General features: G+C 50.1%; 1 protein-coding gene across 10 annotated transcripts in view; it reads right to left on the bottom strand.

Moving 5' to 3' along the window:
• Positions 1-1,618: 1,618 nt before the first annotated feature.
• The window catches only part of LOC147116775 (protein CBFA2T1-like), a 158,255-nt gene continuing 132,805 nt past the window's right edge, over positions 1,619-27,068 (bottom strand). For all 10 annotated transcript variants that reach the window (XM_085991953.1, XM_085991955.1, XM_085991956.1 and 7 more), the window contains exon 12: positions 1,619-3,084. In XM_085991953.1, the coding sequence (XP_085848079.1) occupies positions 2,785-3,084 (300 nt within the window). In that variant the 3' untranslated portion in view covers positions 1,619-2,784. The remainder of the gene's footprint in view (positions 3,085-27,068) is intronic.

Raw genomic sequence — 27,068 nt, 5'->3', positions numbered from 1 at the left:
ACAACTCAAGCCCCTCCTCTGGGGAGTGAACTGCCCCCGCCAGTCAACTTTACACATCGGAATGTTGCTTTAATGAAAGCGACACAATCACCAAGAAAGGTTGTTTGGTAAACTTTTTAAAAAATGATAAGCAATAGGGTAAATTGTTACAATGCGTCTGGCTCCTCGGCACCAAAGCTTTGCCAGTCCAGTGTCGGGGCGGGAACCGATCTGTTAACCTGTTTCTCCTCCAGGTGTTGAATTTTTTTACAAGGTTGCTAAAGACAGGTGATGGTTTAATGTTTTGGTTTCCAATTACAGCAGCGGCTGCTCAACTCCTGCAGGTCCAGTTTAGCACGAGGCCGAATCAGAGAGAGGGAAAAAGTGAGAAAGGAAAAATTATACAAGACGGGAGGGGAGAGAGGAAGGGAGATTGTGCAGCTGCAGTCTCGTCATCTCACTTCAGTCTCAAACACGGACTGACTCCTCAGGAATAAGACAGGCCAGGCATCTAGGGCGAGTAACCGACGACAGGCCGGGGGAGTGACAAGTGATCACAAAGCCGAAATCCAATTAAGAATCTCAGGTAACACGAAAAACTGAGACAAAGGTGACAGGGTCTCATTCACCTGCTGCTCTAGACTGAGTTACTGCTCGTAACCCTCAGCCATTGATGGCTCTAATGTTGTGTGTGCTGCCTCAGCCTCCTTTACCAATGGGACGTGATCCAAGACCTGAAGGATAGTGAACTCGGTATCTGTGCTGCAGGGGGTGCTGTCGTTCCCAACAGGATACATTTACTCAGTCATTACATCAACAAAACATTCCAAACATTGCCCAAGGAAGCAAACATAAATCTGAGATTCACCAATAGGGGAAGCGATTTCTCACAGGATCCACTCAGGCTCAGGCCAGCTCTCTGCCACATCGACTACTGTTCAACCAAACCGGACACGCTGCAAACAGTCAGCAGGAGAGAACAGACAAGTTAATGTTGTCAGTACACAGGTTGTGATGAAGGGTTAACTTCTCTGTCCTCTCCACAGATCATTAACTGAGTCTTTCCAACATCTTCAGTTTTTTCTTTTTTGTGCCAACTGAAGTTATCCAGCTTCACAACAGACGGGTGTTTTGAGAGAAAAATTATAGGAAATAGGTTGAATTTCACTGGACTTTGGGCACGCCCCCCCTCACTGACCCGCTAGACCAGCCACTCCCCCTCCCCCCCCCTGGCCCGGTGGACAGGGGGGTAAGGGGCAGAGAGAAGAAGAGGAGGACCAAGGGGGCAAAGGGAGGAGAGTGAGCGAGGAGGAGAGAGGGGACGAGGAGGTGGAGAGAGGGGAGGGAGGAGAGTGGGGACGAGGAGGAGGGGAGGGAGGTTCTGTATTTTTCGTCTCCTAAAAATCCAGTCGACGCAGGAAACAATTTAAATGGAAAAGAAAATTGTCACAAGTTCCAAAAACACCCGGACAACACCGAGAATCACATCGAAACATCACAAGAACAAGGGGTATCTGTACAGCAATACTATTCTTGGAGAGAGAGAGAGACAAAATGGAGGAGTGAAGGGAGGTAGAGAATCGAAGGAGTGCAGCAAGTCAAAACTTCATTCATGCTTACAAAGAACTTAAAAAAATGAAACGATTGTCACATTTATTAACATCTTTCTGTTCCTTTCTCCATAAAACAAAAAAATGACATATTTTCCTCAATTAGCAGGTGCTGCTCACTTTCTCATCATCATATTAAGCGCAGTGAGGTCTCTGAAAGTCAATCTTTCACACGCTCGCTCTCACTGGCTCCGAATACTTTGCTGTAACGCTGTGTCTTTAGGATTATTTGACAACCGCAAGTCAAACGAGTCACATCTGTAAATCCACAAGACAGGCAGGAGCCCTGCCAGTTTGGAAAGCCGTCCTCTGCAGGGCTCGTGCTTTGATGGTGTGGGGCACCGCGGCCAAGGGGCTCCACACTTGCTCAGTGAGTTCCAAAGTGCTGCTCCTCCTTCATGAGTGACTTTGGCAGTGCAACACGGGTTTGGGGCAGGGTGATTTTTTGGGTTTACTTTGGAGCCGAGGTGCATCCGGTATCTTCTTGGCTGGCTAGCAAGGTAGTACATAGTGTGCTCCTTCCTGTGTGAGTGTGAACAAGTGTGTCTGAGCACGTGTGTCTGCGGTTGTGTCTGAATGCCAGTGTTCAACTGGGCGTGCTTTCATGATGAGTGTGTGTATCAGAGCATGTAAATGTTAATTTCTGGTGTGTGTACACGGTGTTGACTCGGAATGTGTGAAAGCACGCATCCTAGTGCGCAAGAACGAGAGAGTGTGTGAGAAAGAGAGAGTGAGAGAAGTGAGAGGGAGAGAGAGAGGGGGAGAGAGGGAGGGAGAGTGAGAGAGAGTGTGTAAGAGAGAGTGTGAATGCATGCGAGTGTGTCTGAGTATTTTTGGAATTTTTAAAGCAGCGCACAAGTCTTTCCCACGTTAAAAGTTGCCCTCATTCTAACTGAACGCGGGATCTTGCTGAACTTTAAGAAGTTTCTGTGCTGTGAGGTTACAATCCTCCAAAGAGGCATCACAGGCCATGACCCAGAGATAAATCTCCGGGTAAGGTTCAGAACCTGCGACGCTGCAGAAGAGGGAACGTTTGGTAAATGGCCAAAAAATGAATAAAAAAGCAGATGGATTTCTTTGTCTCGTCTGGGTCGAGTGAGGTTGCAGAAACTCTGAGGGTTAACAAGCGACAAGAGGTCATTCAGAGGTCAAAGTTCAATGAAGTCTTCAGGTAGCTGAGAAGTTGCATTGTAGGTTAGCGGGAGGCAGTTTCGACAGGGATCGGGGTGGGCGGAGAGACGGAGCGAGAGGCGGTCGTAGATCCAGTGTCTCCGGGGCTTCCGGCCCCACTGTTGGCGGCAATGGCCTCTGGCTGGGCCTGGCCGGCAGAGGGGGAGCTGGTGGTAGTGCTGGTCGATTGTAAGCCCTGGACATTCTGCCCACAGACATGGTGATGCTTCTCCCAGTCCTTGTGCTGACAGAAGGAGCCGCAGTAACGGGCTGTGTTGCAGCCACTGCAGGTTTCACTCGCCTTCCGACCGCAATTCCAACAGCTCTGAAAGACACAAACTCCAAATGTCACAGACACCGAACACCAGGCCGGTCAGTTTAACATCAGTGGTGGGTAAAGTTTTAGAATCAATAATCAAGGAAAAAATTAACGGGCACTTGGAGAGGTTTAAGCTAATTAAGGAGAGCCAACACGGATCTGTAAAAGGCAGATTGTCTTTGACTAATCTAATTGAATTTTTTGATGAAGTAACAGGGAGGATCGATGAAGGGAATGCAATGGATGTTGTCTACAAGGATTTTAGGAAGGCGTTTGACAAAGTACCACATAGAATGCTGGTTAATGAAATTGAGGCTCATGGAATAGGTGGGTCAGTGGCAGCTTGGATAAGGAATTGGCTTAAGGACAGAAAACAGCGAGTTGTGGTAAATGGCTGTTTTTCGGACTGGAGGATGGTAGACAGTGCTGTTCCCCAAGGGTCAGTGCTAGGACCACTGCTTCATATATATAAATAAATAAATAAATAATTGACCTGGATATTAGAATAGAATTTCTAAATTTGCCGATGACACCAAACCTGGGGATGTGGCAAACAGTGATGATGATACCAATTGACTGCAACAGGACATAGAAAGGCTAGCAGAATGGGCAGACAAGTGGCAGATGGAATTTAAAACAGAGAAGTGTGAGGTGATGCATTTTGGCAGAAGGAACAGGGAGAGGCAATATACACTTAATGGCACAGTTTTAAAGAGTGTGCAGGGACAGAGGGACCTGGGAGTTAATGTGCACAGGTCCCTGAAGGTGGCAGGACATATTGAGAGAGTGGTTAACAGCATATGGGATCCTGGGCTTCATTAATAGAGGTATTGAGTACAAAAGTAGAGAAGTTACGCTGAACCTTTATAAAGCGCTGGTTAGGCCACAACTGGAGTATTGCGTCCAGTTCTGGTCACCACACTTTAAGAAGGATGTGAAGGCCCTTGAGAGGGTGCAGAGGAGATTTACCAGAATAGTTCTGGGGATGGGGGATCTTAGCTACAAGGACAGGTTGGAGAAGCTGGATTTGTTTTCATTAGAGCAAAGGAGGTTGAGGGGTGATTTGATAGAGGTGTACAAGATTATGACGGGTTTGGATAGGCTAGACGGGGAACGGCTGTTCCCACTAGTTGATGGTACAAGGACGAGGGGACACAGATTTAAGGTTTCGGGCAAGAGATACAGGGGGGACGTGAGGAAAATCTTCTTTTACGCAGCGAGTGGTGAGGACCTGGAATTCGCTGCCGACAGAAGTGGTGGAAGCGGAGACACTCAATGTTTTCAAGGGGAGACTGGATAGGCACTTGAGGGAAATAAACTTGCAGGGCTACGGGGATAGAGCGGGGGAATGGGACCGACTGGATTGCTCTACAGAGAACCAGCACGGACTCGATGGGCCTCCTTCTGTGCCGTTATGACCAGGTCTGTTCCAAGAACATTAGTGCAATTATTGGTGAAGTAGGGAAGTGCTAAGGAATAGAACACTCAGTGTCAGCATCCAACACTCCCAGGGCAGGTACAGCACGGGTTAGATACAGAGTAAAGCTCCCTCTACACTGTCCCATCAAACACTCCCAGGGCAGGTACAGCACGGGTTAGATACAGAGTAAAGCTCCCTCTACACTGTCCCATCAAACACTCCCAGGGCAGGTACAGCACGGGTTAGATACAGAGTAAAGCTCCCTCTACACTGTCCCATCAAATACTCCCAGGGCTGGTACAACACAGGTTAGATACAGAGTAAAGCTCCCTCTACACTGTCCCATCAAATACTCCCAGGGCTGGTACAACACAGATTAGATACAGAGTAAAGCTCCCTCTACACTGTCCCACACATTACTGTGACTCAATCAGTTACACACACCTGTCCTCCTCGTGTGGCTCCATCACTCACTCTGACCTGTTTTCTATGACTCAATCACTCACTCTCGCACACCTGTCCTGGGACAGGTAACAATCGATTTTAGATCTGGTGTTGTGTAATGAGGCAGGGTTAATTAGTAAAAGATCCTCTGGGGAAGTGATCATAATATGATAACATTTCAGAGAGTTTGAATGTGATGTGGTTAAGTCCAAAACTAAGGCCATATATTTAAACAAATCCAATTACGGAGGTATGAGGGGTGAGTTGGCTACGGTAGATTGGGAAATTAGGTTAAAAGATATGACGGTAGATAAGCAATGGCAAACATTTAAATAAATAATTCATAATTCTCAACGAATATACATTCCATTGAGTAACAAAAATAGCACTGGATAAGTGGTACAACCATGGCTAAATAGAGAAGTTAAGGATAGTATTACATTAAAAGAGGCTTATAATGTTGCCAAAAAGAACAGTAAGCCTGAGGATTAGGAGGGTTTTAGAAATCAGCAAAGGGTGTTCAATAAATTGATAAAGAGGGAGAAAATAGAATACCAGAGTAAACTAGCAAGAAATTAAAAAGATTGTAAGAACTTCAACAAATATGTAAAAAAGAAATTAAAACAGAAAATGCTGGAAATACTCAGCAGGTCAGGCAGCATCTGTGGGGAGAGAAAGTTAACATTTCAGGTCGATGTGTTTGATGGTGGGATCTTCCCCTCCCCTTTCAGTATTCCGAAGGGATCGCTCCCTCCGCGACAGCCATGACCCAACTCCTCAATCACCCCCAACACCCCCTCCCCTTCCCGTGCAAGCGCAGGAAATGCAACACCTGCCCCTTTACCTCCCCCTTCCCACTGTCCAGGGCTCCAAACACCCCTTCCAGGTGAAACAGCGATTTACTTGTACTTCTTGCAATCTAGTATACTGTATTCGCTGCTCACGATGCGGTCTCCTCTACACTGGGGAGACCAAACGCGGATTGGGTGACCACTTTGCAGAACACCTCCGTTCAGTCTGTAAGCGTGATCCCGAGCTTCCGGTCGCCTGTCACTTTAATTCTCCACTCCATTCCCACTCCGACCTCTCCGTCCTCGGCCTCTCTCACTGTTCCACGGAAGCTCAACGTAAGCTCGAGGAACAGCACCTCATCTTTCAATTGGGTACTTTACAACCTTCTGGACTCAACATTCGAGTCCAACAATTTCAGACAATAACCTCGGCCCCTAATTTTTTTCCACATGGCAGCTGTTGATGATTCTGCAAATCCCATTTACACTTCATCTAGACTCATCTTTTGTTTAACTTGTCCCATTACCACCTCCTTTTGCCTTGCACCATCATCCCTTGTCTTTTAATCTCTCCTGCCTTCCACCCTATCGCAGACCTTCCCTTTTGTTCTTTCCTTCCCTCCCCCTTTCCCTGCCGCTACTTAAAAATCTGTTACATCTCTAACTTTTTCCAGTTCCGACAAAGGGTCATCAACATGAGATGTTAACTGCTTCTCTCTCCACAGATGCTGCCTGACCCGCTGAGTATTTCCAGCATTTTCTGTTTTCATTTCAGATTTCCAGCATCTGCAGTATTTTTCTTTTGTATTCGTGTAAAAAGGAAGAGATTAGCAAAAGTAAACGTTGGTCCCTTAGAGGCTGAGACAGGAGAAATTATAATGGGAATAAAGAAATGGCAGAGGCGTTAAACAACTGTCTGTCTTCACAGTACAAGACACATAAAACATACCAGAAATAGTGGAGAACCAAGGGTCTAATGAGAGTGAGGAACTTAAATTAATTTATCAGTAAAAAAACAGTACTGGAGAAATTAATGGGACTAAAAGCTGATAAATCCCCTGGATCTGATGGCCTACATCCTAGGGTTCTAAAAGAAGTGGCTGCAGAGATAGTAGATGCATTGCTTTTGATATTCCCGAACTCCCTAGATTCTAGTACAGTCCCCGTGGATTAGAAGGTAGCAAATGTAACCCTGCTGTCTAAGAATGGAAGGAGAGAGAAAACAGGAAACTATAGGCCAGTTAGATCTGTAGTGGGGAAAATGCTAGAATCTATTATTGGAGACGTGGTAACATGGCACTTAGAAAATCACGATATGATTAGGCAGAATCAACACTGTTTTATGAAAGGGAAATCGTGTTTAACAGATCTGTTAAGAGTTTTTTTGAGGGTGTAGCGAGCAGGGTAGATAATGGGGAACCAGTGGATTATAGAATTTCACGGCACAGAAGGAGGCCATTCGTCGCATCGTGTCTGCGCCAGCCGAAAAAGAGTTATCCAGCCGAATGCCACTTTCCAGCTCTTGGTCTGTAGCCCTGTAGGTTACGGCACTTCAAGTGCATATCCAAGTACTTCTTAAATATGATGAGCGTTTCTGCCTCTACCACCCTTTCAGGCAGTGAGTCCCAGACCCCCACCACCCTCTGGGTGAAAAAAGTTCTCAACTCCCCTCTAATCCTCCGACCAATTACTTTAAATTTATGCCCCCTAGTTATTGACTTGTCTGCTAAGGGAAATAGGTCCTATCTATCTACTCTATCTAGGCCCCTCATAATTTTATACACCTCAATTAAATCTCCCCTCAGCCTCCTCTGTTCCAAAGAAAACAACCCCAGCCTCTCCAATCTTTCCTCATCGCTAAAATTCTCTAGTCCTGGCAACATCCTCGTAAATCTCCTCTGTACCCACATCTTTCCTGTAATGTGGTGACCAAAACTGTACGCAGTATTCTAGCTGCAACCTAACTAGTGTTTTATACAGTTCAAGCATAACCCCCCTGCTCTTATATTCTATGCCTCGGCTAATAAAGGAAAGTATGCCTTCTTAACAACCTTATCTACCTGTCCTGTTACCTTCAGGGATCTTGCACTCCAAGGCTCCTCTGTTCCTCTACATTTCAGTGTCCTACCATTTATAGTGCATTACCTTGCCTTGTTAGCCCTCTCCAAATGCATTACCTTACACTTCTCCGGACTGAATTCTATTTGCCACTTTTCTGCCCACCTGACCAGTCCATTGATATCTTCCTGCAGTCTGCAGCTTTCTTCCCCACTATCAACCACACGGCCAATTTTTGTAACATGTGCAAACTTGTTAATCATGCCCCCTACATTGAAGTCTAAATCATTGCTGTATATCACAAAAAGCAAGGGACCCAGTACTGAGCCCTGCAGAACCCCACTGGAAACACCCTTCCAGTCACAAAAACATCCGTTGAATATTACCCTTTGCTTCCTGCTTCTGAGCCAATTTTGGATCCAACTTGCCACTTTCCCCTGGATCCCACGGGCTTTTACCTTTCTGACCAGTCTGCCATATGGGACCTTGTCAAAAGCCTTTCCAAAATCCATGTAGACTACATCAAATGCACTACCCTCATCAACCCTCCTTGTTACCTCCTCAAAAAATTCAATCACGTTAGTCAGACACGACTTTCCCTTAAGAAATACATGCTGACTGTCCTCGTTAATTCGTGCTGACTGTCCTCGTTAATCCGTGCTGACTGTCCTCGTTAATCCGTGTCTTTCTAAATGATGATCAATACTGTGTCTCAGAATTTTTCCAACAATTTGTCCACCACTGAGGTTAGGCTGACTGGCCTGTAATTACTCGGTCTATCCCTTTCTCCCATTTTAAACAACGGTACAACGTTGGCAGTCCTCCAGTACCACACCTGTAGCCAGAGAGGTTTGGAAAATGATGGTCCGAGCCTCCGCTATTTCCTCCCTTGCTTCTCTTAACAGCCTGGGATACATTTCATCCGGGCCTGGCGATTTATCCACTTTCAAAGATGCTAAACCCCTTAATATTTCTCCTCTCACTAAATTTATCTCATCTAATATTTCACACTCCTCCCTCAACTACAATGTCTGCATCGTCCCTCTCTCTTGTGAAGACAGACGCAAGGTATTCATTAAGAACCAAACCCATGTCTTCCGCCTCCACACACAAGCTTCCTTTTTGGTCTCTAATAGGCCCTACTCTTTCTTTAGTTATCCTCTTGTTCTTTATGTACTTATAAAACATCTTTGGGTTTTCCTTGCCAATATTTTTTCATTCCCCTCTCTTTGCTTTCCTAATTTCCTTTGTAATTTCACCCCTGCACTTTCTATACTCCTCTAGGCTTTCTGCAGTATTTAGCTCTTGGTATCTATCATAAGCTTCCCTTTTTTTCTTTATCCTACCCTGTATGCCCCTTGACATCCAGGGGGTCTCTAGATTTGGGAGTCCCACCCTTTTTCTTTGTGGGAACATATTTGCTCTGAACCCTCACTATTTCCTTCTTGAATTCCTCCCACTGCTCTGACACTGATTTACCTTCAAGTAGCTGTTTCCAGTCCACTTTTGCTAAAACACATCTCAGCTTAGTAAAATTGGCCTTTCCCCAATTAAGAACTTTTACTCCTGATCTATCTTTATCCTATTCCATAACTGCGCTAAATCTAGCTGAATTATGATCACAACCACCAAAATGCTCTCCCACTGATGCCTCTTCCACCTGCCCAGCTTCATTCCCTAAAACTAAGTCCAGAACTGCCCCCTCTCTTGTTGGGCTTGCTACATACTGGCTAAAAAAGTTCTGAATGTATTTTATGAATTATGTGCTCTCTATACCTTTTACACTGATTCTATCCCAGTTAATGTTTGGGTAGTAGAAATCCCCGACTATTACTGCCCAATTGTTTTTGCACTTCTCTGAAATCTGCCTACATATTTGCTCTTCTATCTCCCTCTGACTGTTTGGGGGTCTGTAATACACTCCCAGCAGGGTGATCGCCCCTTTTTTATTCTTCAGTTCAACCCATATGGCCTCATTGGATCATCCTTCTAACATATCATCCCTCCTCACAGCTGTAATTGTTTCTTTAACCAATATTGCAACCCCTTTTTTATCCCCCTCTCTATCTCATCTGAAATCCCTGTAACCAGGAATGTTGAGCTGCTATTCCTGCCCTTCTTTCAGCCATGTCTCAGTAATGGCTATGATATCATACTTCCACATATCTATCTGTGCCCTCAGCTCATCTGCCTTATTCACGAGGCTCCTTGGCTGGTTAGGCATTGTAAGGATTCCCCTGGTTTCTAAGTTGTTTCTCCTTTTAAATCTTTGAACATGATTGTAAGGATTCCATCCATATTTTACATGGGTGGAAGACTTCTCATTGCCTGAAGCTCTGTTCAATATACATGGCACAGATGAGCTGGAACGTGTCACGTGACCCTAGGAAGGACAGAGGATCAGAGGGACCCTGGTGTGCATGTATATAGATCCATGAAGGCAGCAGGGCAGGTAGATAAGGTGGTTAAGAAGGCATATGGGATACTTATATTCTATGCCTCGGCTAATGAAGGCAAGAACAGGGAGGTTATGATGGAGCTGTACAAAACGCTAGTTAGGCCACAGCTGGAATACTGTGTGCAGTTCTGGTCGCCACACTATAGGAAGGATGTGATTGCATTGGCGAGGGTGCAGAGGAGATTCACCAGGATGTTACCTGGGCTGGAGTGCTTCAGCTATGAAGAGAGACTGGACAGGCTGGGGTTGTTTTCCTTAGAGCAGAGAAGGCTGAGGGGAGACCTGATTGAGGTGTACAAAATTATGAGGGACATAGATAGGGTAGATAGAAAGTAACTTTTCCCCTTAGTAGAGGGGTCAATAACCAGGGGGCATAGTTTCAAGATAAGGGGCAGGAGGTTTAGAGGGGTTTTGAGGAAAACCTTTTTCCACCCAGAGGGTGGTTGGAATCTGGAACTCACTGCCTGAAAGGGTGGTAGAGGCAGGAACCCTCACAACATTCAAGAAGCATTTAGATGAGCACTTGAAACGCCATAGCATACAAGGCTACGGACCAAGTGCTGGAAAATGGGATTAGAATAGACAGGGCTTGATGGCTGGCGCGGACATGATGGGCCGAAGGGCCTCTTTCTGTGCGTATAACTCTATGACTATTATTTTTTTTACGGACTAATTTTCTGTGCTGAATATAAACCTACACATTGATGTATATACCATTATTAAGCACTGCCAAACCCCTTTGTCTATTTTCTAGCCTTTGTTTCCTCTGCCTTCCAAACTCACTTACTAATTTACTGCCTTCCATTTCCAGCTTTGCTTCTCGCCCTTCTGAATCTACACTCAGATTCCCATCACCTGCCAAGCTAGTTTAAACCCTCCCCAATGTAGTATGTCTAGATTTTCAGCAGGCATTCGATAAGGTGCCACACAAGAGGTTGTTACACAAGATTAGGGCTCATGGGATTGGCGGTAATATATTAGCATGGATAGAGGATTGGTTAACAGACAGAAAACAGAGAGTAGGAATAAACGGGTCATTTTTGGGTTGGCAGGTTGTAACTCGTGGGGTGCCACAAGGATCAGTGTTTGGGCCTCAGCTATTTACAATCTATATCAATGACTTAGATGAGGGGACTGAGTGTAATATATCCACGTTTGCTGATGATACAAAGCTAGGTGGGAAAGTAAGCTGTGAGGAGGACACAAAGAGGCTGCAAAGGGATATAGACAGGTTAAGTGAGTGGGCAATAAGGTGGCAGATGGAGTACAATGTGGGAAAATGTGAAATTATCCATTTTGGTAGGAAGAATAGAAAAGCGGAATTTTTTTTTAAAAGGAGACTAGTAAATGTTGGTGTTCAGAGGGATTTGGGTGTCCTTGTACACGAATCACAGAAAGCTAGCATGCAGTTACAGCAAGCAATCTGGAAGGCAAATGGCATGTTGGCCTTTATTGCAAGGGGGTTGGAGTACAATAGTAAGGAAGTCTTGCTACAATTGTACAGGGCTTTGGTGAGACCACACCTGGAGTACTGTGCACAGTTTTGGTCTCCTTATTTAAGGCTAAAGGGATCAAGGGTATGGGGAGAAGGCAGGGACCAGGTACTGAATTTGGATGATCAGCCATGATCGCATTGAATGGCAGAGCAGGCTCGAGGGGCCGAATGGCCTACTCCTGCTCCTATCTTCTATGTGTGGTAAACCACGTTCACTATCGTATCACTGTTAGTAGTTAGCACTGTTCACCACTGTTCGTTATAACTGTATCACTGACCACTATTGTATCACGGTACGAGGTCGCCTCTTGCCACACTGCTATACCTGGGATGACCACTGCCGACTCCGCCTTGGCTCCACCCACCAGGCCAGGTATAAAGGTGAGCGACTGGCTGGTATTCCTCCTGCTTGGATCGGATCACCCACGAGAGTGGGCTGTTATTTAGTCAATAAAAACCTTTAGTCACCTTCGTAACTCTTCGCCTTTTATTGGAGGAATTGATAGGTATATCAATTTTATTGACTAAATTTAATGATGTCCGACAACGAGTCACAACCGGCGGAGGAGCCACCAGCGCAGCTCCCAGGAGCACAGCCACACCAGCCAGCTTGGCTGCGAGCCCTCAGACCGCCGTACCTGGACCTGAACCCACGAGCAGCAAACTCAGCCGCAGACTTTAAACACTGGCTGGTCTGCTTCGAATCATACCTGAGAGAATCCAGCGTCCCTCAGGCATCCAAACTAAGTGTCCTGCAGGCACAACTGAGCCCGAGAGTATACACTCTCATCGAGGACATGACTACCTACGAGACCGCCATCAACCTGCTGAAACAGAAGTACCGGACCCCGGTAAACTACATGTACGCTAGGCACCTCCTAAGATCACGGCCGCAACAGCCAGGAGAATCAGTAGCCGAATTCTCACAGGCGCTATATGCACTCGCCAGGAACTGTGACTTTAAATCGGTGTCGGCAGCCGAAAATACTGAAGATAATATCCGCGACGCATTCCTGAAAGGCCTACGGTCCGAGTACTCACGGCAAAGACTGCTGGAAGCTAAAGACCTCAGCATGGAAAAAGCTGAAGCCCTCGCTATCTCCCTGGAAGTGGCCCACCAAGATCAGGAAGCATTCACCAGGTACTGCTCGCGACCCTGGGACTCGGGCCCGACCCCTACCACAGCACCCTTCCCAGCGCCGCCCCCGGGACCTACCTCTGCGTCGGCGTCCCGGACCCGACCGGCCCCGCCACCCCCGGCACCGGCCCCGACATCGGGCATCCGCGATCGGGCCGCCGGCTGTTTTTTTTGTGGCCAGGAGAAGCACCCGAGGTCGCGCTGCCCAGCCAAGAACTCCATAGGTAAAACCTGCCTGAAGAAAGGCCACTTCTCCAAGGCCTGCAGGAGCGGATCCTCAGAGGCCAGCAGTGCCGCATGCGAACTATGGGGGCGGCCATCTTCGTTTAGGGCAACTGAGGCCAGCATCCCCACACATGAGTCATGGGGGCGGCCATCTTTGTTTAGGGCAACTGAGGCCAGCATCCCCACACATGAGTCATGGGGGCGGCCATCTTTGATTAAGGCAACCGACCCCAATAGTGCCTCATGGGGCCCTACCTCGTGGGAGACGCCATTTTACTCACCACGCCCGACCGCCTCGCCCGCAGATGACAACGACTCGCTCAGCTACACACTAGCTTCCGTCACCCTGGACCAAGCCCGCCCGCACCATCTGTCCAAGTCAATGATGGACATCAAAGTGAACGGCCACGCCACGACCTGCCTGTTCGACAGCGGAAGCACGGAGAGCTTCATCCACCCAGACACGGTGAGCCACTACTCCCTCTCTGTCCTACCAACGCGCAGCCGAATCTCGATGGCATCGAGGTCCCACGCCACGGACATCAGCGGCTACTGTGTCGTGACCCTGTCGGTTAAGGGCACGGAGTATAAAAACTTTAAACTCCTCGTCCTCCCCCATCTCTGCGCTGCCGTCCTACTAGGGCTGGACTTCCAATCCCACCTCCAAAGCGTAACCCTAGCATACGGTGGACCCCTCCCCCCACTCACAGTCAACAACCAGCAAACGTTAAACCGCCCACCGCGTAACACCTGCAGCCTCTCCACCCTCAAGGTCCCGCCACCCTCTCTGTTTGCTAACCTTACCCCTGACTGCAAACCCGTCGCTACCAAAAGCAGGCGGTATAGCGCCGGGGACAGAGCCTTCATTAGCTCTGAGGTGCGGCGCCTCCTGAAAGAGGGCATTATCGAGGGGAGCAGCAGCCCCTGGCGTGCCCAGGTCGTAGTCGTAAAGACCGGCGATAAAAACCGCCTGGTCATCGACTACAGCCAGACCATAAACAGATATACCCAGCTGGACGCATACCCCCTCCCCCGCATATCTGACATGGTCAATCAGATTGCACAGTATAAAGTATTCTCGACCATCGACCTGAAGTCGGCCTACCACCAACTCCCTATCCACCCTGAGGACCGCCAGTATACCGCCTTCGAGGCGAATGGGCGCCTATACCACTTCCTTAGGGTCCCCTTCGGTGTCACTAATGGGGTCTCGGTCTTCCAAAGGGAGATGGACCAGATGGTTGACCAGAACGAACTGCAGGCTACATTCCCCTACCTAGATAACGTCACTATCTGCGGCCGCGACCAGCAGGAACATGACGCGAATCTGGAGAAATTCCTCCGTACGGCCCAACGGCTGAACCTCACCTACAATAAGGAGAAATGCGTGTTTAACACCACGCGCCTTGCCATCCTCGGCTGCGTAGTGGAGAACGGAATCATCGGCCCCGACCCAGAAAGAATGCGCCCCCTCATGGAGCTACCCCTCCCCCACTGCCCTAAAGCACTTAGGAGAACCCTGGGGCTTTTCGCCTACTATGCCCAATGGGTACCCAATTACGCGGACAAAGCCAGACCCCTCCTGAAAGCCACTTCCTTCCCCCTCACGGAGGAGGCGTGCGCGGCCTTCTCCCTCATTAAGGGAGACATAGCCAAGGCCACGATGCACGCAGTGGACGAGTCCATCCCCTTTCAGGTGGAGAGCGACGCATCTGACTTCGCCTTAGCCGCCACCCTAAACCAGGAGGGGAGGCCAGTGGCCTTCTTCTCAAGGACCCTACAGGGCCCCGAGATCCGACATTCGTCGGTCGAGAAAGAGGCCCAGGCGATCGTGGAGGCAGTACGGCGCTGGAGGCACTACCTGGCAGGCAAACGATTTACCCTCCTCACCGACCAGCGTTCGGTGGCTTTCATGTTTAATAACAAGCTGAAGGGCAAAATCAAGAATGACAAGATTTTGAGATGGAGAATCGAGCTCTCCACCTACGATTATGAGATCTTGTACCGGCCAGGCAAGCTGAACGAATCCCCTGATGCCCTTTCACGAATGACATGCGCCAGCGCGCATATCGATAGGCTTCAGACCCTCCACGACCAGCTCTGCCACCCCGGAGTCACCAGACTCTACCATTTCATTAAGGCCCGCAACCTGACCTACTCCATCGAGGAGGTCAGGACCATGACCAGGAACTGCCAGACCTGTGCGGAGTGCAAACCGCACTTCTATAGGCCGGACCGAGCAAGCCTGATCAAGGCCACCCGCCCCTTCGAGCGCCTGAGCATCGACTTTAAGGGGCCCCTCCCGTCCTCTGACCGTAATGTGTACTTCCTCAACATCGTTGATGAGTACTCCCGTTTCCCCTTTGCCTTCCCCTGCCCCGACATGACCAGTAGCACGGTCATTAAGTGCCTGAATGCCCTCTTCGCCTTGTTCGGGTTCCCGAACTATATACACAGCGACCGGGGCTCCTCCTTCATGAGCGAGGAACTCCGGCAATTCCTCCTAGAGAGAGGTATTGCAGCAAGCAGGACCACCAGCTACAACCCCAGAGGTAACGGTCAGGTGGAAAGAGAGAACGCGACGGTATGGAAGGCCGTCCTCTTAGCCTTAAAGGCTAAGGGCCTCCCAACCTCCCGCTGGCAAGAAGTCCTCCCGACAGCGCTGCACTCCATCCGGTCATTACTTTGCACGGCCACTAACACCACCCCCCATGAACGAATGTTCGTTTTCCCCAGGAAGTCGACTACGGGAACCACTCTACCAACCTGGCTGACCGCCCCGGGGCCGGTCTGGCTGCGGAAACACGTGAGGACCCATAAAACGGACCCCCTGGTCGAGAGGGTGAACCTCCTGCACGCCAACCCCCAGTACGCCTACGTGGCGTACCCAGACGGGCGGGAGGACACTGTCTCCCTACGAGACCTCGCACCCTCAGCCGATCCGGAAACACCGCCACCACCCCCCCCAACCTCAGTCCAGGTAGACGGCATGCCGGAACCCCACGAGCCCTCGCCGACCACGCAAACACCAGCATCAACACCGGATAAGGCACCAGCACCGGATAAGGCAACACCACCGCTGCGGCGATCGGAGAGGCTTACGAAGCCTCCGGACAGACTGACCTACCAGAATTGGTAGTACACTTCACCCCGCCGGACTTAATTCTAAACAAGGGGTGAATGTGGTAAACCACGTTCACTATCGTATCACTGTTAGTAGTTAGCACTGTTCACCACTGTTCGTTATAACTGTATCACTGACCACTATTGTATCACGGTACGAGGTCGCCTCTTGCCACACTGCTATACCTGGGATGACCACTGCCGACTCCGCCTTGGCTCCACCCACCAGGCCAGGTATAAAGGTGAGCGACTGGCTGGTATTCCTCCTGCTTGGATCGGATCACCCACGAGAGTGGGCTGTTATTTAGTCAATAAAAACCTTTAGTCACCTTCGTAACTCTTCGCCTTTTATTGGAGGAATTGATAGGTATATCACTATGTTTCTTATGTTTCTGTACAGTTGTAACAGGACTTTCCTGCTCTTATATTCCATTCCTTTTGCAATAAAGGCCAACATTCCATTTGCCTTCCTAATTACTTGCTGTACCTGCATGCTAACTTTGTGATTCATGTACAAGGACCCCCAGATCCCTCTGTACCTCAGTATTTTGTAATATCTCCCCATTTAAATACTAATTTGCTTTTTTATTTTTCCTACCAAAGTGGATAACCTCGCATTTTCCCACATTAAACTCCATCTGCCAGATTTTTGCCCACTCACTTAGCCTATCTATATCCCTTTGCAGACTCTGCGTCCTCCGCACAATTTGCTTTCCCACCTATCTTTGTATCATCAGTAAATTTGGCTACAGTACACTCGGTCCCTTCATCCAAGTCATTAATATAGATTACTAGCTGGAGTGCCCGGCGGTGCCGAGGCTTTTTCGATGGCATGTTGTTGTTGGAAGAGAGAGAGAGAGAGCGACTGGGGGGAAGAGAGAGAGCGACTGGGGGGAAGAGAGAGAGCGACTGTGGGGGAAGAGAGAGAGCGAGTGGGGGGAAGAGAGAGAGCGACTGGGGGGAAGAGAGAGCGACTGGGGGGAAGAGAGAGAGCGACTGGGGGGAAGAGAGAGAGCGACTGGGGGGAAGAGAGAGAGCGACTGGGGGGAAGAGAGAGAGCGACTGGGGGGAAGAGAGAGAGCGACTGGGGGGAAGAGAGAGAGCGACTGGGGGGAAGAGAGAGAGCGACTGGGGGGAAGAGAGAGAGCGACTGGGGGGAAGAGAGAGAGCGACTGGGGGGAAGAGAGAGAGCGACTGGGGGGAAGAGAGAGAGCGACTGGGGGGAAGAGAGAGAGCGACTGGGGGGAAGAGAGAGAGCGACTGGGGGGAAGAGAGAGAGCGACTGGGGGGAAGAGAGAGAGCGACTGGGGGGAAGAGAGAGAGCGACTGGGGGGAAGAGAGAGAGCGACTGGGGGGAAGAGAGAGAGCGACTGGGGGGAAGAGAGAGAGCGACTGGGGGGAAGAGAGAGAGCGACTGGGGGGAAGAGAGAGAGCGACTGGGGGGAAGAGAGAGAGCGACTGGGGGGAGAGAGAGAGCGACTGGGGGGAAGAGAGAGAGCGACTGGGGGGAAGAGAGAGAGCGACTGGGGGGAAGAGAGAGAGCGACTGGGGGGAAGAGAGAGAGCGACTGGGGGGAAGAGAGAGAGCGACTGGGGGGAAGAGAGAGAGCGACTGGGGGGGAAGAGAGAGCGACTGGGGGGGAAGAGAGAGCGACTGGGGGGGAAGAGAGAGCGACTGGGGGGAAGAGAGAGAGCGACTTGGGGGGAAGAGAGCGACTTGGGGGGAAGAGAGAGAGCGACTGGGGGGGAAGAGAAAGAGCGACTGGGGGGGGAAGAGAAAGAGCGACGGGGGGGAGAGAGAGAGCGACTGGGGGGGAAGAGAAAGAGCGACGGGGGGGAGAGAGAGAGCGACTGGGGGGGAAGAGAGAGAGCGACTGGGGGGAAGAGAGAGAGCGACTGGGGGGAAGAGAGAGAGCGACTGGGGGGAAGAGAGAGAGCGACTGGGGGGAAGAGGGGAAAGGGGGGGAAGGGGGGGGAAGAGGAGGGAGGGGAGGGGAGGGGGGGAAGGAAGGGGGAGAGTCCCCGAGCCCCCCGATCTCCGCCCCCCCATCTCCCGAGCCCCACCCCTCTCCCGAGCCCCGCCCCCCCCGGATCTCCGGAGCCCCGCCCCCCCATCTCCCGAGCCCCGCCCCGATCTCCGGAGCCCCGATCTCCCGAGCCCCGCCCCGAGCCCCGCTCTCCCGAGGTCCCGCCCCCCGATCTCCCGTCTCCCGATGTCGCAAGCCCCCCCCCCCCCGCGAGCACCGGCGTCCCGGTCTCCGGAGCGCCGCCCTCCCGAGCTGGCTTCAAGACCGCCGACTGCGGCTGTGAGAGACGGCCGGCGGGCCCGGTTGCCGGGGTAACCCTTCTCGCTCTCCAAGCCGATTGCGGCTGTGAGAGACGGCTGGCGGGCCCGGTTGCTGGGGTAACCCTTGCCGCTCTCTAAGCCCCGCCCGAGATCCGCTCTCCCGAGAGCCCCGCCCCCCCGCCCGAGCCGAGCGGGGAACAGAGAGAGACGCCGCGTCTCAGCTGCTCCTGCTGCGCGCGCACCCTGTATGTCCCGTGACCCTCGTGGCTGACGCCGTTGCCCCGGGTAACGTGACAGTGCCGGGGGGGGGGGGGTGGGGAGCTTAGCAGAAGCCGTGGGACAATTACCTAGCTCGGGCGTGGCTGGGCAGGAGAGGCCCAGGCTTTAAGCCTAGGTTCTCAGGCCTTACAAAAACGGGGAAAGGTAGGAAAAAGAATGTTCAGGTAAGAGAAAAAATTTACAAATGAATGAAGTCTTTTTTAAAACAATTTAATAAAAGCAATTTTTTTTTGCTGGAAATGTATATTTGAAAAGAAAGACGCAGAAAGCAGGAAAAAGAATGGAAGCAAGATGGCGGCTACTCACCTCGGTTCAGAACGATAAGGCCCGCCCACACACGCACCGATTGGTCGACCGTCAGGTCACCAAAGCGTAGGATTGGTCAATCGTCCCGTCACTCGACCGTAGGAGGGCCCGGCCGCACGCGCCAGCAACCCGGCGTACGATTGGTCGACCTCGAGGTCGCTCTGTCGCTAATGAGCGGATAATGAGATGCTAATGAGCGGAATGTTGAAGGTTTATCGGATACCGCGGGCGCGATTTTCGTCCGGCCGAAACGTAAATACGCTTACCAGGGTTTCGGAAAGGTAAGCTTTCTTTCGACGTAACGCACGCGTAGGTACGCTCTGTAACTTTCGAGCACATAGCCGGACAGACGCACACCCGAGGACAGACAGACAGAAGGACAGACAGAACGATTCCTTTATATATATAGATAAATAGTTGAGGCCCCAGCACTGATCCCTGCGGCACCCCACTAGTTACAGTTTGCCAACCTGAAAATGACCCATTTATCCCGACTCTTTGTTTTCTGTTAGTTAGCCAATCCTCTATCCATGCTAATATATTACCCCCAACCCCGTGAGCTCTTATCTTATGTAGTAATCTTTTATGTGGAACCTTATCGAATGCCTTCTGGAAATCTAAATACATGACATCTACTGGTTCCCCTTTATCTACCCTGCTCGTTACATCCTCAAAGAACTCCAGCAAATTTGTCAAACATGATTTCACTCTCATAAAACCATGCTGACTCTGCTTGATTGTATTATGATTTTCTAAATGTCCTGCTATCACTTCCTTAATGATGGACTCCAGCATTTTCCCAATGACAGATGTTAGGCTAATGGTCGACAGTTGCCTGCTTTCTGTCTCCCTCCTTTCTTAAATACGGGCATTACATTTGCGGTTTTCCAGTCCGCTGGGACCTCTCCAGAATCCCAGGAATTTTGGTAGATTACAACCAATGCATCCACGATCTCTGCTTCCTCCTCTTTTAAGACTCTAGAATGCAGGCCATCGGGTCCAGGGGACTTGTCCACCTTTAGTCCCATTAGTTTGCCTAGTACTTTCTCTCTAGTGATAGTTTTAAGTTCCCTCCCCCACCCCCACCCCCCAAAAGCCCCTTTATTATCTGTTATTGGGATGCTTTTAGTGTCTTCTACCATAAAGACCGATAGAAAATATTTGTTCAAAGTCTCCACCATTTCCCTGTTTCCCATTATTAATTCCCCAGACTCATCCTCTAGGGGACCAACGTTTACTTTAGCTACTCTCTTTTTATATACCTGTAGAAGCTCTTACTGTCTGTTTTTATATTTCTTGCTAGCTTACTCTAAGCTATCTTCTCTCTCTCTATCACTTTTTTAGTCATCCTTTGCTGGTTTTTAAAAATTTCCCTATCCTCTGGCCTTTCACTATTCTTCGCAACATTGTATGCCTTTGTTTTCAATTTGATACCATCCTTTACTTCCTTAGTTAGCCACAGATGGTGCATCCTTCTCTTAGAGTCTTTCTTTCTCACTGGAATATATCTTTGCTGAGTTATGAAATATCTCCTTAAATGTTTGCCACTGCTTTTCTACAGTAATATATTTTCCCAGTCCACTTTAACCAAGTCTGCCTTCACACCTTTGTAATTACCTTTGTTTAAGTTCAGTACACTAGTTTGAGACCTAGCTTTCTCACCCTCAAACTGAATTTGAAATTCAACCATGGTATGATCACTCTTCCCAAGAGGATCCTTCACTTCAAGATCATTAATTAATCTAGCCTCGTTACACATTACCAGATCTAAAATAGTCTCCTCCCTGGTTGGTTCCACAACATATTGTTCCAAGAAACCATCCCATATACACTCTTAAGAACTCTTCCTCAAGTCTACATTTGCCAATTTGCTTTGTCCAATCAATATGATTAAAATCTCCCATGATTATAGTTGTACCTTTCTTACAAGCCTCTATTATTTCTTGATTTAGACTGTCCTACAGTGTGGCTACTGTTTGGGGGCCTGTACACCACTCCCACCAATGACTTCTTACCCTTATTATTTCTTATCTCCACCCAAACTGATTCTACGTCTTGATCTTCTAGGCCAATATTATTTCTCATTACTGCACTGATCTCATCCTTTATTAACAGAGCTACACCACCTCCTTTTCCTTTCTGCCTATCCTTACAAAATGGCAAATACCCCATAATATTCAGTTCCCAGCCTTGGTCACCTTGCAACCACGTTTCTGTAATGGCTATCAGATCATACCCATTTATTTCTATTTGTGCCGTCAACTCATCTATCTTGTTACAAATGCTGCGTGTTCAGGTAAAGAGCTTTTAATTTTGTCTTTTTACCATTTTTCCCTACTCTGACCCCACTTTCTGATGCACTCTTGTGTATACGCTCTGTCTCTTCCGGTCACACTCTGGTTATCATTACCCCTATCGCTACCCGGCACTTTTGCCTTCTCATTTTTCTTTGGCTTTTTAAATTTCCGCTCAGCGTATCCCTCCCCCCAACTTAAGACTGAGATGAGGAGAAATTTCTTCACCCAGAAGGTTGTGAATCTTTGGAATTCTCTACCCCAAAGGGCTGTGGATGCTGAGTCTGAGAATATTCAAGGCTGAGATAGATTTTTGGACTCTAGGGGAATCAAGGGATATGGGGATCGGGTGGGAAAGTGGAGTTGATACAGAAGATCTGCCATGACCTGATTGAATGGCGGAGCAGGCTTGAGGAGCCATATGGCTGACTCCTGCTCCTAATTCTTATGTTCTTATGATACGGAGAGGCTATTTCCCCCTGGCTGGAGATTCTAGGGGTCTCAGTCTCAGGATAAGGGGTCGGCCATTTAGGACCGAGATGAGGAGAAATTACTTCTCAGAGGGCGGTGACTCTTTGGAATTCTCTCCCCCAGAGGGCTGTGGAGGCTCAGTCGTTGAGTATATTCAAGACAGAGATCGACAGATTTTTGGGCAGTAAAGAAGTCAATGGATATGGGGATAGGGCAGGAAAGTAGAGTTGATGTTGAAGATCAGTCATGATCTTACTGAGTGGTGAAGCAGGCTCGAGGGACCATACGGCTGACTCCTGCTCCTATTATGTTTTTATGTTCTATTATGACTGAGGCACTCACTCTCACACCGTCCCTTTACCGTGAGTCAGTCGCTCACTCTCACACCGTCCCTTTACCGTGAGTCAGTCACTCACTCTCACACCGTCCCTTTACCGTGACTCACTCACTCACTCTCACACCGTCCCTTTACCGTGAGTCAGTCACTCACTCTCACACCGTCCCTTTACCGTGAGTCAGTCGCTCACTCTCACACCGTCCCTTTACCGTGAGTCAGTCACTCACTCTCACACCGTCCCTTTACCGTGAGTCAGTCGCTCACTCTCACACCGTCCCTTTACCGTGAGTCAGTCACTCACTCTCACACCGTCCCTTTACCGTGAGTCAGTCGCTCACTCTCACACCGTCCCTTTACCGTGAGTCAGTCGCTCACTCTCACACCGTCCCTTTACCGTGAGTCAGTCACTCACTCTCACACCGTCCCTTTACCGTGAGTCACTCACTCTCACACCGTCCCTTTACCGTGACTCAGTCGCTCACTCTCACACCGTCCCTTTACCGTGACTCAGTCACTCACTCTCACACCGTCCCTTTACCGTGAGTCAGTCACTCACTCTCACACCGTCCCTTTACCGTGAGTCAGTCACTCACTCTCACACCATCCCTTTACCGTGAGTCACTCACTCACTCTCACACCGTCCCTTTACCGTGACTCAGTCACTCACTCTCACCGTCCCTTTACCGTGACTCACTCACTCACTCTCACACCGTCCCTTTACCGTGACTCACTCACTCACTCTCACACCGTCCCTTTACCGTGACTCAGTCGCTCACTCTCACACCGTCCCTTTACCGTGACTCACTCACTCACTCTCACACCGTCCCTTTACCGTGACTCAGTCACTCACTCTCACACCGTCCCTTTACCGTGACTCACTCACTCACTCTCACACCGTCCCTTTACCGTGACTCAGTCACTCACTCTCACACCGTCCCTTTACCGTGACTCACTCACTCACTCTCACACCGTCCCTTTACCGTGAGTCAGTCACTCACTCTCACACCGTCCCTTTACCGTGAGTCAGTCACTCACTCTCACACCGTCCCTTTACCGTGACTCACTCACTCACTCTCACACCGTCCCTTTACCGTGAGTCAGTCACTCACTCTCACACCATCCCTTTACCGTGAGTCACTCACTCTCACACCATCCCTTTACCGTGACTCACTCACTCACTCTCACACCATCCCTTTACCGTGACTCACTCACTCACTCTCACACCGTCCCTTTACCGTGAGTCAGTCGCTCACTCTCACACCATCCCTTTACCGTGACTCACTCACTCACTCTCACACCGTCCCTTTACCGTGAGTCACTCACTCACTCTCACACCGTCCCTTTACCGTGACTCACTCACTCACTCTCACACCGTCCCTTTACCGTGACTCACTCACTCACTCTCACACCATCCCTTTACCATGACTCACTCACTCACTCTCACACCGTCCCTTTACCATGAGTCAGTCGCTCACTCTCACACCATCCCTTTACCGTGAGTCAGTCACTCACTCTCACACCGTCCCTTTACCGTGAGTCACTCACTCACTCTCACACCGTCCCTTTACCGTGACTCACTCACTCACTCTCACACCGTCCCTTTACCGTGACTCACTCACTCACTCTCACACCGTCCCTTTACCGTGAGTCAGTCACTCACTCTCACACCGTCCCTTTACCGTGACTCACTCACTCACTCTCACACCGTCCCTTTACCGTGAGTCAGTCACTCACTCTCACACCATCCCTTTACCGTGACTCACTCACTCACTCTCACACCGTCCCTTTACCGTGAGTCAGTCACTCACTCTCACACCATCCCTTTACCGTGACTCACTCACTCACTCTCACACCGTCCCTTTACCATGAGTCAGTCACTCACTCTCACACCGTCCCTTTACCGTGACTCACTCACTCACTCTCACACCGTCCCTTTACCGTGAGTCAGTCACTCACTCTCACACCATCCCTTTACCGTGAGTCAGTCAGTCACTCTCACACCGTCCCTTTACCGTGACTCATTCACTCACTCTCACACCGTCCCTTTACCGTGAGTCAGTCACTCACTCTCACACCATCCCTTTACCGTGAGTCAGTCACTCACTCTCACACCATCCCTTTACCGTGACTCACTCACTCACTCTCACACCGTCCCTTTACCGTGAGTCAGTCACTCACTCTCACACCATCCCTTTACCGTGACTCACTCACTCACTCTCACACCGTCCCTTTACCGTGACTCACTCACTCACTCTCACACCGTCCCTTTACCGTGAGTCAGTCACTCACTCTCACACCGTCCCTTTACCGTGACTCACTCACTCACTCTCACACCGTCCCTTTACCGTGAGTCAGTCACTCACTCTCACACCGTCCCTTTACCGTGAGTCACTCACTCACTCTCACACCGTCCCTTTACCGTGACTCAGTCACTCACTCTCACACCGTCCCTTTACCGTGAGTCAGTCGGTCACTCTCACACCGTCCCTTTACCGTGAGTCAGTCACTCACTCTCACACCGTCCCTTTACCGTGACTCACTCACTCACTCTCACACCGTCCCTTTACCGTGAGTCAGTCACTCACTCTCACACCGTCCCTTTACCGTGACTCAGTCACTCACTCTCACACCGTCCCTTTACCGTGAGTCAGTCGGTCACTCTCACACCATCCCTTTACCGTGACTCACTCACTCACTCTCACACCGTCCCTTTACTACGGCTCACTCACTCACTCTCACACCGTCCCTTTACCGTGAGTCAGTCACTCACTCTCACACCGTCCCTTTACCGTGACTCACTCACTCACTCTCACACCGTCCCTTTACCGTGAGTCAGTCGCTCACTCTCGCACCGTCCCTTTACCGTGAGTCAGTCACTCACTCTCACACCGTCCCTTTACCGTGACTCACTCACTCACTCTCACACCGTCCCTTTACCGTGACTCACTCACTCACTCTCACACCGTCCCTTTACCGTGACTCAGTCACTCACTCTCACACCGTCCCTTTACCGTGACTCACTCACTCACTCTCACACCGTCCCTTTACCGTGACTCACTCACTCACTCTCACACCGTCCCTTTACCGTGAGTCACTCACTCACTCTCACACCGTCCCTTTACCGTGAGTCAGTCACTCACTCTCACACCGTCCCTTTACCGTGACTCAGTCACTCACTCTCACACCGTCCCTTTACCGTGACTCACTCACTCACTCGCACACCGTCCCTTTACCGTGAGTCAGTCACTCACTCTCACACCGTCCCTTTACCGTGAGTCAGTCACTCACTCGCACACCGTCCCTTTACCGTGACTCACTCACTCACTCTCACACCGTCCCTTTACCGTGACTCACTCACTCACTCTCACACCGTCCCTTTACCGTGAGTCAGTCGCTCACTCTCACACCGTCCCTTTACCGTGAGTCAGTCGCTCACTCTCACACCGTCCCTTTACCGTGAGTCAGTCACTCACTCTCACACCGTCCCTTTACCGTGAGTCAGTCACTCACTCGCACACCGTCCCTTTACCGTGACTCACTCACTCACTCTCACACCGTCCCTTTACCGTGACTCACTCACTCACTCTCACACCGTCCCTTTACCGTGAGTCAGTCGCTCACTCTCACACCGTCCCTTTACCGTGAGTCAGTCGCTCACTCTCACACCGTCCCTTTACCGTGAGTCAGTCGCTCACTCTCACACCGTCCCTTTACCGTGAGTCAGTCGCTCACTCTCACACCGTCCCTTTACTACGGCTCAGTCACTCACTCTCACACCGTCCCTTTACCGTGACTCAGTCACTCACTCTCACACCGTCCCTTTACCGTGAGTCAGTCGCTCACTCTCACACCGTCCCTTTACCGTGACTCACTCACTCACTCTCACACCGTCCCTTTACCGTGACTCAGTCACTCACTCTCACACCGTCCCTTTACCGTGACTCACTCACTCTCACACTGTCCCTTTACTACGGCTCAGTCGCTCACTCTCACACCGTCCCTTTACCGTGAGTCACTCACTCACTCTCACACCGTCCCTTTACCGTGAGTCAGTCACTCACTCTCACACCGTCCCTTTACCGTGAGTCAGTCGCTCACTCTCACACCGTCCCTTTACCGTGAGTCACTCACTCACTCTCACACCGTCCCTTTACCGTGAGTCAGTCACTCACTCTCACACCGTCCCTTTACCGTGAGTCAGTCGCTCACTCTCACACCGTCCCTTTACCGTGAGTCAGTCGCTCACTCTCACACCGTCCCTTTACCGTGACTCACTCACTCACTCTCACACCGTCCCTTTACTACGGCTCAGTCGCTCACTCTCACACCGTCCCTTTACCGTGAGTCAGTCACTCACTCTCACACCGTCCCTTTACCGTGAGTCAGTCGCTCACTCTCACACCGTCCCTTTACCGTGAGTCAGTCACTCACTCTCACACCGTCCCTTTACCGTGAGTCAGTCGCTCACTCTCACACCGTCCCTTTACCGTGAGTCAGTCGCTCACTCTCACACCGTCCCTTTACCGTGACTCACTCACTCACTCTCACACCGTCCCTTTACCGTGAGTCAGTCGGTCACTCTCACACCGTCCCTTTACCATGAGTCAGTCGCTCACTCTCACACCGTCCCTTTACTACGGCTCAGTCACTCACTCGCACACCGTCCCTTTACCGTGAGTCACTCACTCACTCTCACACCGTCCCTTTACTACGGCTCAGCCAGATAGAATTACGTAGAAATTACAATACAGAAGGCGGCCGTTCGGCCCAACCAATCAGTGCTGCTGTTTATCCTCAGTGTCCCAATCCCATGTGTCCGCCCTGCTCCCATATCCCTTTATTCCCTTTTTTTTCCACCCCCTATC

This window comes from Somniosus microcephalus, chromosome 6 (assembly GCF_052327205.1).
Source record: "Somniosus microcephalus isolate GS21.2 chromosome 6, FLI_Smic_1.0, whole genome shotgun sequence".
NCBI lineage: Eukaryota > Metazoa > Chordata > Chondrichthyes > Squaliformes > Somniosidae > Somniosus > Somniosus microcephalus.
Note: the sequence above shows the minus strand (reverse complement) of the source record. Positions and strands in the feature narration are given on the sequence as shown.